Here is a 15562-nt window from a genome sequence, read left to right as displayed (position 1 = left end):
TGATGATTTTGTTTACTTATATCCATGTAGCCCACCAAAATGACTCCAAAATATTCCAAGCTAAAAGCATGAATTACTCCATTTTGAGCTTAAGAAGTCAATTCTGTACCCAGGAGCTGTGCTCGCTCTCGGTGGAGCAGGCACAGCAACATGTGCTCTGCACTGGATTATATTTATGTGATTATACCCTCTGGGCAACAACCTGGTGCTTAAGAAATGAGTCAGTCAGAAAGACCATGGCAGAGAGAATCAGATTTAGTGATGATAAGATTAGCTTCCAAAAGATCTGCACCAAAGTAGCCGGGATTTCTCCAAGATATATGCTTGTCCTAATAGTCAATTAAACTGCAGAATAAAGAATATCTTACATCATTTGATGGCTCCCTATAGTCTAAAGAAACAGTAACCACACAGAGCGGGTACAGGGCAGGAACACCAGGGAGGTGTGGGTGAAAACCCAGCCGGGCTGATGATGGCTGTGTTTGTCGGGGAGGATCTGCCTGGGTGGAAGAGGAGCAGGTTCCTGGGACATATATCTGGGGAAAAGGAAGAGCTGGGACAGGAGAAATGCGTGCAGGGGAACAGAAGCAGGAAGAGGAAAGAACAAATGAGAACTGGCAAGTTGATAAAAGAACAAAAGGGCTTTGTCTCGCGTTAAAGGCAGCTAACTATACAAAGAATTTTCCCATGTAAGCAATTACTGTAGTTACCCCAGGGATATTATGTGGTTGCAAATAGGAAGACAAGTTCTTTACATTCATAACTGGTTCTCGCAAGTACTCCATCAGTGTGGCTTGTGATGCTCTGGGCCATGTAAGGCAAGTAAAAAATTCAAAATTGATTGTGCAGATAGCTGGAATCCCCCTTTTAGGAATTGTCTGCCCATCTATAAACAAAGGTAATCAGCTTGTGGAACAGAAAGAACAGCTTCCAAGGGGAGGCTGGAGCCTTGATTTATTCCTCTTTCACTGCTGTCAGTGGCTGTTGACAGCAGTCTGCGGCAGTCAGTGGAGTCACGTAGGCACGAGTCAGGTAAAAATCGGCCATAAGTCTTATACTCACTCGCAGCCTGCTTTTCACAGGTGCTGAGTGCAGTCAAACTCAAGCCGTTGCACTGTTTAGCCTGATTCTGCCTGTATGTCAGAAACGCATTTCAACCCTTAGATCCTGAAGCATGTAACCAGCACAGGACAGCTTCACTGCATCCGCTTTCTGGAGAAGGAAACTGAGGCACAAAACATCTGAGACTTGCTCCGGGATTGGCAGCAGCAGAGCTGGCAATATAAACCCAGTGAGACACCCAGGCCACCAGGAACCTAATTTCGGTTGGGTCTTCCTAACCATATCGTTTGTGGCATGCAGTTTTGTCTAACTCTTTGGGAAAAGGCACTTATGATTATGGATTTGTTGCAGTCTCTAGATTTTAAAGTAAAAAAAAAAAAAAAAAAAAAAAAAAAAAAAAAAAAAAAAGCAGCTACTAATCCTTTTTAGAGAGATAGTTTCCTGGGGAAAAGGTTCAAGTTCATAGCAAATCTCATCTCTGGTGCCATCAGGTGAGGGAGAAGATTGTCATGGCATGGAGGCCGTTTCAGATACTGCAATTCACCCTCTAGAATCAGATTTTGACCATGAGTTACTCTGTTGAGACTGAGGCAAGTTCATAACATGTGATGTGTTAGCTCATGAGCTGATGTCTTTTGCTGGAATTTATCAGGTGAGATCAAGTCATGACACTGATGGGATCTCAGCTTTACAAATTTCATGTTGGCATTGCTCAGCTGTCCTTAGTCCTGGTTATAATTTTATCTTTCTTCCAGCTCACCATCTACCAGCACAAACTTATCTCACTGCTTGTGCTGCAAGTGTTTTGACATCAACTATTCCAAAATTAGAAAGTGAGGTTATAGAAAACTTAATAACCTTTAAGAAATGCGAAGCTGTCTTCTCCTGTGTCTCATGCTGTGCTTTGTTCCTCAGCTGAAGAACTCCTCGTGCTTCACAGGCTCAGGACCGTGCCCCGGCACAGCGCGAGCCCCCGGCCAGGACTCCAGACATTGCGGGTGTTCCCTCCCCACCGCCTCCCTCACAGGTCCCATGTGCAACCCCTTTTCTGCCACCCCAGCGGTCTCTGCGGCCGGAGCTTCACCTCATCTTCACCTGGCTGAGGTTAAGGCTTAGCTCTTTGGGGTGAAGAGCACCGGTGCAGCACCCAGCATGGGGTGCCCCTCGCCTTGGCTCGGGCAACCCTAGCCCCAGGCACCTGGCTGATCCTGCTGCTTTTGCTTTCCAAAGAACAGGGTGTTCATTTATTTGCCCAAGCCCTTCCTAAATGCCCATTTTGGTTTATTCTTTCCAAAGAGCAGCATTTTACTCTTTAGTCTTTTCCCTGCGTGTAGAGGTTCAGCTTTATTCTGCCACTTTTTCCAGCAGGAGCTGGGGCCACCTCTCCTGAACTGCAGTGAAAACATTTCTCCTTGTGGTACTGAGAACAGGCAGAAACGGGGAGCCCGGAGGAGATGGGGAGGGAAGAAGGGAAGAGTGGAAAAGGTTAAGGGAAATACAGCCTGGGAGAAAAGGTGGGAGAGTGGCTGGTGAGAAAACCCTTGGAAAAAGCCCAAGCCAAAGGAGGAAAGGGCAGGGGGAGCAGGAGGAGGAGCAGGAAGATGCCACAGAACCTGAGCGGGAATGATGCGAAGTGGCTGCACGGAGGAGGGGAGTTTCCTACCTAAACCAGAGTGGTTTTCAAGTTGCACAACCGTCCCCGCTTACGAGAATCCCGTCCCGTTCTCCCGTCTTGCCGCGAGCACCTGCCCAGTGAGGGAAGTGCGTCGGGGCCTCCCACCAGACGGTTTCCGTGCCGCAGCCCGGAGCCGCTCAGCCCCCGATCGCCCGTCTAGTTCCATGTTCGGCCAAGTCACGTAGCTGGTGGGCAGAGGAGCAAGGTGCTCTTGCGCCCAGCCCTGCCTGGGCGCCCAGCAGTGCAAGGGAGCGTTAATACCGCCGTCCTTAGCGTGGCTGTTTTCTTCTAGTAAAAAGGAGGTCATGACTCGCTCCATTAAGAAAGAGAAGCGAAGCTATAGTCTGCCGAAAGGCGGTTGTTTGGATATTTGGCGCTAGGTGTGCAAAAGAGGAAGGTCAGCGGCAGTTCGGGCTCCCGCTGGCGCTCTGGGGCAAACATCGTGTCTAGCCCAGATAGTTTATTTTCCAGGCTGGTAAAATCTGCCCCTCTCCTGCAAACCTTTCAGCCAGGGGGGAGCGTGGGGAAAAGCTCTCCTTCGCTCCCCTCCGCATTTTGCTTGGGTTTCCTGAGAGGAAATGATGCTGTCGTGCACCCGGGCTGGCCCCCTCCTTCCCCCAGGGAGAGAAGCGCTGGCACGGCTGCCCGGCAGCCACCGCTTCCCTCCGCAAGGGCCGTGGCGGGCAGGCGAGCTCGGCCGCCCTCCTCGCCGGCTCCTGCCCCCTCCGTGCGAGCGGCGGGAGCGGGTCTGCCAGGCGCCCGAGCTTCCCGCTGGGGAGGCAGCAGCAGCTCCGGGGCTGGGGGCAGGAAGCGCCGGCTGGGCTCGTGCTGTGCCGTGGCCTTCCGGTGGGAGCACCAAGAAACCGCTTCGCCTCGGCACGTGCTGCCTTCCCCAGCTTTGCAAAGAAAAGGGGGGGGGGCAGAATTGGCCTGCCCACGCGAAAGCGGGAGGCGAAAGGTTTTGACACCACTGTGAAAATGCTTCTCGTGGTGGAGCTCTTGGGGGTGCGGCAGAGGCCGAGCCGACACGTGGGCACCCCCACCACAGCAGCACGGAGCCGGCTGGCGGGATCGCCAGCTGCCCCCGAAGGGTGGCTGCAGGGAAGGGCAGGAGCCAGGCCGCTGCCCCAGTGGCGGCCAGGTGAAGGCAGCGCCCGCTGAGCCGCTTTGGTGAACATCTGCGCTACCCACAAGCTTTGCTATTTTTGTTGTCTCACACCCTGGCTGACTCAGAGGAAGGGGGAGAGGGGTCAGGTTGGAAGGAGCGATCTGGGGGTTGCAGAGGGTTGGAAAGAGGAAGAGGAGGAGGTGCTGTGAAACGAGCACTAGGCCTCCTTCCTATCAGCTTGCACATTTTCCTTGCACGGTCTCTTTTTTGTGTCTCTGTTTCAACTGCAGGCAATTTGAGGCAGGGATGGCACTTCCTGCCTGCTATTGAGGTGAACATACTTTCAGGGCACCATCAGAATAAATAACAGCCTGCTCTCAGGCAAATTCATTGTAATCTTTCCTGGTTGTTGTAGCCTGGGTTGGACCTTGTCCTTTTGCCTGTCTTCTTCCAGGATTTCCAGTTCCCTTTCTGGTCATCTGTCAACTTATGTGCCACATTTCTAGTACCTGTTTGCTGATGTAGTGATTCGTGACCAGTGCTGCACAGTGAGTCTGTGGTGCCTCTTCACCGGTCCCTTGGCTCACAGTCTTACAGCACAGGAGTTTGCTACAGCCAAAGGGATGTAAGACGTAGCACTGTTGTCCCCCACCCCACTGCCATGCACTGGGGCAAGGCCGCCGCTGCGGGCCGGGCTGCCCTGCAGGGTCCCGCACTCCGGTGCCCGGCAGTGGGGGCACCCGGGCCGCTTGTGCTGGGGCCGCCCGGGAGGGAGCACCGAGGGCGGCCCGGGGAGCTGAGCCCCCCGCGCAGCCTGGCCGGAGGGACCTGCGCAGCCCTGCCTTCCTCCCCCTCCGCCTCCTCCTCCTCCTCCTCCCCCTCCGACTCCCGGCGCTAGCTGGGCAGAGGAGCGGTGATGACGGGGTGAGTCTCGGGCCGATGACTGGAGAATTTTTGCGGCGTTTTTCAGCTTCCTCTGCCTCCGAGCCTGACTAACGCAGCCTGCGCGGCGCCCCGGCCCCGGCCCCCGCCGCGCCGCGCCGGGGAGGGGAGGGGGGATCCCCCCGGGGGGCGGCGCTCCCGGCGGCGCGGGGCGGGGGATGCCCATATTTGGAGCGCGGGCGCGTCACTCGCCTTATATGGGCAGTGTCGTCAGGGCCCGGCCTCCCATTCATATAAATGTCCCGCGGCGGCGGCCGGGATTCCCTGCCTCGGCGAGCGCGGCGCGGCGCGTCCCCGTGGAGCCTCGGCCGTCCCGCACCCGCGCCGCCGGCTCCGGGACGCTGCCTCGCCGGGCGCCGGCCTGTCGCCCCGCGCCGGCCCCGACTCCTGCCCCGGCCCTCTGCTGCGCCCGCCCGCAGCTGTCGCGCCCCGCGGCCAGCATGAAAGTCACGTCCCTCGACTGCCGCCAGCTGAGGAAGCTCCTGCGGAAGGAGCCCTCCCGCTGCCTGGTGCTGGACTGCCGGCCCTACCTGTCCTACTCGGCCTCCTGCCTCCGCGGCTCCCTCAACGTCAACCTCAACTCGGTGGTGATGCGGCGGGCCCGCGGCGGGCCCGTGCCCCTCCACTTCGTGGTGCCCGACGCGGCGGCCCGCGCCCGGCTGCTGCCGGGCGGCGAGGGGGCGGCGGAGGCGGCCCGCCTGGCGGCCGTCGTGGTGCTGGACCAGGGCACGGGGCACTGGCAGAAGCTGAAGAAGGACAGCACGGCGCAGATCGTCCTCAACGCCCTGCTGTCCAGCCTGCCGGAGGCCGGCGCCAGGGTCTGCTTCCTGAAAGGTGAGAGGCGCGGCGGGGAGCGCGGCCGGGCCGCGGCCGCGGAGGCCGCAGCGAGGGAAGCGCGGCCGCAAGCGCGTCGGGCCGCCGCGCCGCGCGTTAAACTGATTATTGCGGGTGGAGGGCAGGGAGGTGACGCCGGGATTTCGTTTCTCTTCCACCCACTGGAAATAAATCCCGGATAGACTCTGCGGGCTGAGCCGAAATGCCTTTCCGCTCACCCTGCCGCGCGGTTAAGAGGCTGATGAAAAGCAAAGAATATTAGGGAAGAAGGACGAGAGTTGCCGGTTATCGAGGTGGGAGGGGGGAAACGAGACGTCGGGGCTGCGCGGAAGGTAACATCAGCCGCGGCGGATGGGCTAGGCCGCCCCGCCGCCACGGGGAGCGCCGGGCGCCCACTCTCGGCCGCGCCGCCGGGGCAGCGCGCGCTGGGCGCCCGAAACCCGGGGGCAGCGCAGCCGGTGCCTCCACCGCGGATGGAGGTTTGTCTCCATCGGGTGTACTGAGCTCCTCTAGGGCTTGCTGGGGGTGAAAATCCCCCCCCCTTCTCCCCTGAAACGTGTTTCTGTAGTCTCCTGATTGCGGGTTTTTTCTTTCCCTTTCGCGCAACGCGGGGCTAATAAATCAATAAAAAAGAGCAGCCTGCCCTTTTCTCTTCCCGGGCCCTGCATTTCGGCTGGCAGCTCCCTTGTCCCTTTGCCCTCACTGGTTTCCAGCTGCTCACCTTCCCCCTCGGCGAGAGAGCTGCCGGACCCCCCGGATCTGTATGCTGGGGCTGCTTGAAGGGGGAGCTGGCAAAAAAAGCTGCCCTCCCCAGATCTGTGGGTCATGAGGAGGTCAGAAATGGAGGAGAAAATCAGGCGAAGTTTCTTGAATAAACTCGGTAGGTTTCCTCATGGGCCAGATTAAGTCACTTTTATTAAGCTCATACCAGGTCTTTTTTTTTCCTCCGATCTGCTGAGCCTGTGCCCTGTCCCCGGGAGTAATGCCAGGGTGCTGCAGCCACCCCCAAGGACCAGGGCAGGGAGAGCTGCAGCGTGCTGGGCCAGGCGGATCCTTAAGGACCCCTTTAAGCTCAGGCTGAGGTAGCACCCCTAAGGGCACACTGAGAAGTGCATAGCAAACCAGAGACTGAATTAAGCTCTGCTGACTCTCAGCCTATTCGTTTAGCCACAAGATCTTCCTCCTCCGAGTGTACTGGCCCTGCTCTTTGAAGTGGTGCCTGTGGCTGGGAGCAGTTCATCTGAGGTAGAATTTTAATGTAGTCTCTGCTTTTTTTATCTTTTTGTTTATTGCAAAGTATCTTACTTGAAAGCCTGTCGATTTGAAGGGGGGGGGTTAAAAAAGACTTCCCCTTACTTAGTGGCTGGGGACGTTCTTCCTTTCCTGCCTCAGTGCCCTCCGCTTTGTGGGAAGCGCTGGTGGCTGCAGGATCAGGCCCCGCAGCACCGTCAGGGAGCCGGCGCGGTCTGAGGGGCCGCGACTTGGGAGGCAGCGCCGCTGGTTGCCTGGGGCCGCGGCCACAGCAAGCCCCTGTGGGCTGCCTTAGCACGGCTTTCACTGTCCGATGTGTGATGGCTCATGGTGCCCAGCTCTATTTCTTCCTCTGCAAAAGGAGAAAAACTCCCTGAGGCTCCCAGTTACATCTGTGTTGTCCCTCAATGTCAGGGAGCCAGGAGGAGCTGCTGGCTCTGGAGTGGAGGTGGTTGTCCCCAGGAAGTGCAGGGGGGCAGCATGTGAGCAAGGCAAGGATTTGTTATTTATTGATTAAAAGCAAATCTGAACCCGGCTTTCAGTGCGATGAGCAATCCGGTATTTGCAGAAATGACCTCTGGGAAGCTAGGTTGAGTGGGGAGGGGGAAGAGTGGAGCTTGCTGGAGGCTAGGATGAGAAGATGACTCACCGCAAGGATGGCCTGCAAATATCCTGATCCCCAAGGCTTGTGATTAACCATCCACCAACTGCCTGCAGAAGCTGCCCCGGAGACGCGAGGCAGCCGTGTGTGTGCGAACACACACGCTGATTTGGCTCAGACTCGTGTGTTCATTCAAGAGTGAAAACAGCAACACAGGGCATGAATGGAGATGGTGGCTATTTACATAAACTCTACGTATTTTTCCCGTGAGATGGTGGAGGTTGTGGGGAGGGGGAAGATAATGTCAACTATTCAAAAACACAGGGATTTAGGAGCCCAGCCCAGGAAAGGCAGCTTGGGATCAAGGCAGCAGAAGACTCTGGAGAGCTTGTAACGTTTGTTGGCTCTTCACAGCACATTGATTTATTAACCCCCGAAGCATCCTTTCCCGTGTGCCCCGTTGCCGCCTGACCCGCCGGCTGGCGCCGGGGCGAGCCAGCTAGCAGCCCCGGGGCGGGCATGGGCACAGGTGCCGTGCGCCAGGCGCCCGCAGAGGCACCTCCCGGCCTCGGTCACGGAAAAAACCTCCCGTTACGTTCAGCGGGCTTTGGATCAGGCCGCGCGACGGCGGCACGGGCACCCACCGCGAGGCTCTGAGCGTCCGCTCAGGCGTCGCGGAGCCCAGACGGCCGAGTGGCCGTGCCGGGGCAGCCCGGCGGTCCCTGCGGCGTCGCCCGGGCCTTCTGCGCTCCCTCCGTTTCGATGCCTTCCCTCGTAACAGGGGGGGGGGCCCGCGCCGCTGCTTGTTGCAGATTAATGGATCGGGTCGAAGCGTTTTGCTTTCAGAGCCTTGTTTACTCGAGGCCCCGCTCCGACAACCACAGGCGCTTTTGCCGTTCGCTTTCGCCGTGAAGACTCACGGGGGGCGGACACGCGGCGCCCGGATGAGTTTTCCGGGCTGCGGGGGCTCCCCGGCTGATTCACGTTCGCTTTGGAGATCACGCGCTTCTGGGCGGCATTTTCCCGGGTGGGAAACAGGCGACAACTCAGCTGACGACAAACTTTGAGCAACAGTGTAATAACAGGATTAATTCCTTTTCATTAGCCGTGCGCCGAACGTAACGGTCGCGGTACTTAGCCGTGCGGAATAGCTCACGTGGGGCTATTCGCTTGTCAAGCGCTGTCGCGGGATTTCATCAAGTTTTGTAGCTGTTATTTAAGAGATTGGTTTCGGTGGGGCTGTCTTCATTAACTTGCTGTCTCGTGCATCGTGGTGATTAACGACACCTTTGCAAGTATCCCCTCTTGTGCCTCTGTTCATTCAAAAATGCAAGTAAACATTTTTTACATTGTCACGTGTACATAGTAATAAGAGATTTAAAGAGGATGGACAGTGTACATAAAAATCTGTCTCAAATACTAGCACTAACACTCATATATAAAATATGAAGGAGAGAGGTTGGTCCCCACTGTGCTGGAGTTAACGTTTGCTAGACTCGACAGATTAACATTCGCTACCGGTTTTAATCAGTCTCCATCGGCTTTTAGCAAGTTAATAATTGTCAGCTGTGTCGGAGGTTTTCCTTGGGCGCCCGACGCCTTTTAAGCAAACAGACTTCCCAAGGGGCATGTTATTCATTAACCCCCAGGGGCTGATCCCCTTGAGCTGCTATCGTGCTTCATTGCAGGCGCTGCAGTTTCATTGCTCCTCCACTTCGCTGAAGCTGGTTTTTGGAAATGCCAACATTTGTGTTGCTTTTTCTCTGCTTCCCTAGGTGGCTATGAAACCTTTAATTCGCAATATCCCGAGTGCTGCGTGGATGGAAAACTCATTTCCCTGGAGAGAAACGAAATGGAGAGGAACGTCGCCAGCCCCTGTGAGCAGCCGCGTGCCCCCCACAAGCCGGCGTACGACCAGGTGGGTGCCGGGGCACCGCTTCCCGTGCGGCACCAGCCGGCCCGGGAGCCGCGGCCGAGCCCCGCGGCGGCGTGGGCTTTCCCCCGGGAAGTCCCCACGCCGGAGGCGGCAGCGTGGCGCTTCCGGCACCAGGGAGCCCCGGGGCTGCCGTGGCTCCCCGGCACGCAGGACCGCGAGAGCCGGTGCCTCTCGTTGGGGAGCCGCCGCAGCGCCCGGGCGCATCATGGAAAGTTACCTGCCAGCTCTGAAATGCCGGTGCTAGGCGGTGACACTTTTTTTTAATTTCCTTTCTGTGTGTGTGTGCGGTTTTGTCATCCAGCCTCCTCTCGCTTTGAGAAAGGAGGAACCGAGATTACGTGTGTGCGCGGCATGAGTGACGTGGCCGGTGGCGGTGCTGAGGGCAGGGAACCCTCCGAGTTACGCGCTCCTTCTCTTCCAGGGCGGTCCGGTGGAAATCCTGCCTTTCCTCTACCTCGGCAGCGCCTACCACGCTTCCAAGTGCGAGTTCCTCGCCAACCTGCACATCACCGCCCTGCTCAACGTCTCCCGGAAGAGCTCAGAGTCCTTTCAAGACCAGTATTGCTACAAGTGGATCCCGGTGGAGGACAGCCACACGGCGGACATCAGCTCGCACTTCCAGGAGGCCATCGACTTCATCGGTAGGTGCACCGAACCCTCCGGCAGACTCACGGGATCGCCGAGGGCTCCCCAAAGTCTGCTTCGGGCTTCAGCGGTTCCTTCCAGCCAGCATCCCGGAGCCGTGCTCGCCCGGGAAGCCTTTGCAATGGGTGCAGGAGGAAGACAAGCTGGAGGATGATTCCCCTGTAGGAATGAAGGGGCTTGAGTAACTGTGCTGCAGGTGTGCGTGGTGCTGTGTGGCTCGGAGCACTCGAACCCGGGAGTAGCTGGTGGCTTTCTCTGGTCCCCTTCATGCAGGGCCACTGGAAATAATGTTGGGGTAACTGAGTGTCCAGTCTTGCATCACTGCAGTTAAAATCTGAAAACTCAAATAAGCAAGATGCAAACCAAGGGCTGTAGTGGAAGGGAAAGCAGGTTTTTACTACTGCTCTTAATAAAAGAGGTTTCCTAACAAATTTCCGGACCTTCATGGTAATTTAAGAGCCATATTGGTTGGAAGAACCTGTTATTTTTCTGTATGTCGGTGGGGCCGCTGTCCAGGAAGGTGGGCGAGGGCCACCCAGGATATAAAGGCAGGTACTGCCCCCTGGAGCCGCCACTCAGCTGGCTTCGAGACTGTCTATGCTGTAGGGGAAATGGCAAAACGCCTGTTGACTCACAGGTGGTCTCCTTCCTGGTAAAGGGCTTTTTTCAGTTTTCAGGGAAACGGTAGTTCACAGGAGTTTTCTGTCCTGTCCTCATCCCCTTCTGATAATCGTTGAGTCACTTGGAAATCTCCCAAAAATGCTGAGGGTGGTTTCAGTTTTCACTTTTTCTTTTGAAACTGGCTGTGTGGTGTGGATGCTGGGGATGACTCAAATCCATGCCTGCCTTATTTTGGGCAGCAGTTAAATATAACTGGCCATGGTGGCACCGGCCCCCCAGCACACAATCAAAGACAGGCAAATGATAACTTGCTCGGCTCCGTGTCACTTAGTGCCGTGCAGCGAGCACCGTACTCAGCCCACTGCTCCGTAAATTGGAGCTTGAACATCTTGCTCAAGGCAAGAGACCAGAGAACATCTATTTTTGCACTGTATTTTTGCGCGGAAAGGACTTATTTTAAGCCCGTTCTCTTTAATCTAACAACAATCATTGTGTTGTGTGAGTAACCGCAGCGGCTCCTCGTGTGTAAAACGGGTGCTTTGCATAAGCCTTTTATATCCGACTTAAATCCGACCGTGCTTTGCCCAGGCTGTAATTAGCAGCTGCCTGCGAGTCCTTGTGCGCTTCGTGGCGAGGGTAGGGGAGCGAGCTCGGCATCCCGGGCGCCCGCCCAGGGCACAGCTCCTGGCACGGCCGCTCGCGGCTAGCCCGCCAAGCAGCCAGCGAGGTCCGCGCCTTGCAGAAAAAGGGGGGGATTTGAGCAAAGCTGATGGGGAGCAGCCAGTCCGGCAGCTCTCGCCTCTGTGAAGTCCCTGATCGCAGGAGGGCTGGCTGGGCTCAGGGCTGCCCTTTGAGCCCCGGGCACAGCAAACAGAAGCGTTGCCCACGTACCTGATGTTCGTGTCTCAACGCTCCAAAAAGTGAATTGCTCCAAGGGAGAAATACGCAGGTCAGAGGGAGATGGGGAAGGACTTTCACAAAAACAGGAGTAGAACCGAGTCAGGATGCACAGATCCTGAGCCAAAGTGTCATCTGCAACTCAGGTCCACCTTGGTTTTGGTTTTGTCCCCTTTCTCTTTTCTCTCCATGTTATCCTTGGTGTCGATAGAAGAGCAATGGACTGGCTGTGTGCTGTGTTGCACCTCCAGCACTGGGCATGTGTCCCTTGGGGATGGAAAGGACACATCAAACTGACATCCGCAATGTGTACTTTTTTTTCCCTAGATCATGTCAGGCGAGCAGGGGGCAAGATCCTGGTACACTGCGAAGCTGGGATTTCACGCTCTCCCACCATCTGCATGGCGTATCTCATGAAAACGAAGAAGCTCCGCCTGGAGGAGGCCTTCGATTACGTCAAGCAGCGTCGGAGTCTGATCTCACCAAACTTTGGTTTCATGGGCCAGTTACTACAGTACGAGTCAGAGATCTTGTCTTCCACTCCCAGCCCCCCTGTTGCCTCATGCAAAAGAGAAGCTGTGTCCTTCTTTGCGGAAGAACTGACATTAGGCAAAAATTTTGAAGGCTCATGTTTCGCCTTTCCTACCTCAGTCTTGAGTTCTGTGCCCATCCACTCTCCTGTCCATCAGCTGAAACTTAGCCCGATGACCGCATCTTCGTCCTGCTGAACCCGCCAGGAACCGGAGCTGATGCAGTCCTCTGATCCTAACTGTGACTCCTATTTGAACATTTCATGAATGTGCAATAGAGAAACCTCATGGACTTCGTCTGAGACAGAGCAGTCATCGCGGGTGGTAGTTGCTCTATGCGTGCGCTGACTGTAAGATCCGAGTGCCATACATGGGGCAGGTTTTCTGAACTGTTAACATCCTTTTTTTTAAAGTGACAAAGTGCTTTTCTAGGTTTTTATCCACAGCGTGTGCACCCACTACTGTGTTTCCAGATTCTTCTGGAGCAGTGAGAGATCCCTTCAGTGTATTCTCAGTCCCCATCTCCTCCCACTTTCTTTCTTCTTTTTTTTTTTTTTTAAGAACATTATTTAAAGTTTCAAGCAATAAATGGCAGCAACAGGGAAGAGCAAAACGCAAAGCACAACCCTTGACACTTCGGAGGGGGTGCGAGCCAACAGCTGTTTTGCTTTTTCTCCAGCTTTCTCCCCGCCTGGGTGTTTCGGGGAGGGAGCAGAGGGCCGGCAGCAGGGCGCTCCTTTCCCAGGACGCTGCTGCACGCCACGTGAAAATCCCCTCCGCCCTGCTGCCTCCTCTGGAGCAGCAGGCAGCGCCCGCGAGGCGCCAAGGCCGAGCCAGGCGGAGGGGGCATTTCGTGTACTTCTGCCTTTGCCTTTGGACTGGAGGTGCTTTTAACTGAAGCAGGGAGGCTTAAGCGATGCTCTGGGGCTGCTCTGCTGAGCGGTTGTGGTCCCGTCTGAGAACAGCCCTAGAGTACCGGACGTCTCCGCTGGCCTCGTCCAAGTTACTCCCCATCAGGTGACACTGTAACTGCAGGATTTTACACCAAACCCCCCCCCCCCCCCCCCGCTGAGGGCGGCTCCAAGCCGTCTCCGCTCCTGGCTCCCCCGCAGCGTTTCGGCCGCGTGTAACGTGCGTGGCAGAGCGCGCTCGCTCCCGTCTCGTGGCTCGCTCCGCGCGTGCGGCCCCCCGCGCGGAAACCCCTTCCTCGCTCTCGTGCCGCGTCTGCGGGAGCTCAGGATGCGCCGCTCTGTCTCTCGACCTTTTTATTTTTATATGTAATATGTGTGGGAAACGGCAATAATTTCCAGACAATCTCGTGAATGTGAAAGAAAACCTGTGACGGTTTTTATGGAGTGTAAAAAATAATAATAATAATAAAGGAAGGGGAAAACCCCGTCCGGAGCAGGAGGCCGCGCGTCGTGCCTGGAGCGGGCCGGGGCTGCGCCCGCGCTCCGGGGCGCCCGCAGTGGGAGAAGGGCCGTGGCCCAAGCGGGGCGAGGGGAGGGCAGCGCCGCGGTGCGCCTCTGCGGGGCGAGGGGGGCTTTTTTATTTTATTTTTTTTAATTCAATTTGATTTTTTTTTTTTTAAACCAGCATGACGTGAGTCATGGTGGCGTCACTTCCCGGCAGGCGAGCGGCCGCTTCAGTTTTGATTCATGCAAGGTTTACCGTCTCGCCGAAGATGAAAATCTGAAGCAGGTCCGGCCCCCGCTTCCTGGCGCGGGCGGCAGGGGGACGGGGCCCGCGGAGCAGCTCCTCTGGGGACGCTCCTCTGGCTCCCTCGTGCAAGGTGCCAGCGTCGTAAGCTGCTCTTCCGAGCTGGCAGGTTAAAAAACATTATCACGTGGGGTTCTGGAGGGAATGGCATCCCTCAGGGAAAGCCTCTCCGTCCCTCTTAGCTGCTGGGCTCGTGCCAGCAGAGGGGCCACGTCCGGGCCCGGGGACCTGCAGCCTCGGCCAGCGGCAGCCGGCCGCTCTCCCTGCAGCGTGTGGACCTCCTCTGCGGGCAGCACGCCGGCTTTGCAGGTGAAGGACGAGGGGCTGAGCTCCCCGAAGAGGCGGCGATGTGCCGTAGCGGTGCGCAGCAGCGGACGTGGCAGCAGGCTGGAGGGCTTAACGGAGAGGCTGCTGCTCTTGCCAGGTTTGGCTGTTCACGTGGGTAGAGACAGCAGCCAGGTACTTAGCGGGGAAGGTAGGTAGCGGCTCTGTTTTGGGAGGGTGGCTCTGATCCCTGTCCCTAGCACCAGGTGGTGGCGGTGAGGAGGAGCCTCAGCAGAGGGAGGATTCAGCAAAAGATGTAGGCTCAGGTCCAGAGCCCTGAGGCGGCTCGGAGAGGGCTTGCTGTCCCGCACGGGCGCACAAGCGTGCGGAGTGCGCTCCTGCCCCGGCGTAATGCCCCCTGCTTGGGCAGGCGTGGTGCTGGGTCCCACCTGCAGCCCTCCTGGGCCACGGGGAGCTGCAGGAGCCCCAGCAGCCCCGGCAGAGCAGCACACGGACGACCCAGTGGGAGGTGCTCCCACACTCCTGCTGAGGCCTGTTTTGCTGTTTTGCAGCTAACGTGAGCTCTCACCCTCCGGCTCAGCTCTCCCTGGGAGCAGCGCAGCAGTTGCCACCTTTCTGAGAAGACATTGCAGTGGCCAGAAAGATGCTGTGCACTTGAAAGTGGATATGAGGGGGTCCAGTGGGACAAATGAGTGTGGCACTTATCTGGGAGATGGGACGCGTGAGCTTTGCCCCCCGTGGGGGCAAAAGCTCACGCGTCCCATCTCCCAGGCAGCAGCACACACAGCTACCTCCTACCCAGCGGCAAAAACATCCCTGGCAATGTTTTGTGGGCTGTGCTGAGGGAATCCACCTGACTGAGTACAACAGGGGACTTGGGGGGGCTTTCATAGCCCACTTGGGCTTAGGTTTTGGGTAGGTCAGGCCCAAAAATGGAAGTTCAGATCATGTGGATGGCTGCAATCCCAGGTGTATGGGGAATGTCAAAGCTGAAGGATCAGGGCTGATAACATTGATAGTGGTTGAACTGGCACAGTCCACACGCCTGTGTCCATTGGCCAGCTAGACTTGGCAGGGGAGTAGAAATCTCGAAAACTTCTGATAGATTTGATGGAAAATAGAGACCCACTAGCTGTAACAAGGGGAAGGCTTGAAGCAGGATATTGTTAGACATCAGAAAAACAAGTGCAGGAAAGGTACCATGAATGCTGGAAATTCAGGCAAAGCTTTGCTGGAACTTCTCCTTTAGGATATCTGAATCCAAAGAAGAGAAGAATCATCATAGAAAAGGGGCTTTTGCAGGCTCTACTGCCTGTGGTTCAGGGCTGTTTGGGGACCTGAGGCCCCACTCCACTGGCACGTCTGGTGGTGCAGCCCTTGTGTCCTGGGCTCCTCAGTGCTGGCCAGGAGCCAGCTCTGATGCCAGCAGGAGCATGCACCAAGCTGCGCTGGTGCC

The 15562-nt window shown here is 56.7% G+C and overlaps 1 protein-coding gene across 1 annotated transcript; it reads left to right on the top strand.

Annotated features, from left to right (window-relative positions):
- Positions 1–5208: 5208 nt before the first annotated feature.
- Positions 5209–13506, top strand: DUSP5 (dual specificity phosphatase 5). Its single transcript, XM_062579953.1, has 4 exons — positions 5209–5621; positions 9249–9391; positions 9831–10050; positions 11900–13506. Exons 1-4 carry the CDS (start codon positions 5228–5230, stop codon positions 12298–12300), a joined length of 1158 nt encoding a protein of 385 aa, XP_062435937.1. The 5' UTR covers positions 5209–5227; the 3' UTR covers positions 12301–13506.
- Positions 13507–15562: the final 2056 nt, after the last annotated feature.

The sequence above is a fragment of the Rhea pennata genome, chromosome 7 (assembly GCF_028389875.1).
Source record: "Rhea pennata isolate bPtePen1 chromosome 7, bPtePen1.pri, whole genome shotgun sequence".
Lineage (NCBI taxonomy): Eukaryota > Metazoa > Chordata > Aves > Rheiformes > Rheidae > Rhea > Rhea pennata.
The sequence above is the reverse complement of the archived record's forward strand: the minus strand, read 5'-3'. Positions and strand labels throughout refer to the sequence as shown.

Bases quoted from the DNA above. Each gene is read 5' to 3' on its own strand.
- DUSP5 (XM_062579953.1), top strand. From the start codon at position 5,228: ATGAAAGTCACGTCCCTCGACTGCCGCCAGCTGAGGAAGCTCCTGCGG. The intron at 5,622-9,248 runs GTGAGAGGCGCG...CTGCTTCCCTAG, and splicing joins CAGGGTCTGCTTCCTGAAAG to GTGGCTATGAAACCTTTAAT. The intron at 9,392-9,830 runs GTGGGTGCCGGG...CTTCTCTTCCAG, and splicing joins ACAAGCCGGCGTACGACCAG to GGCGGTCCGGTGGAAATCCT.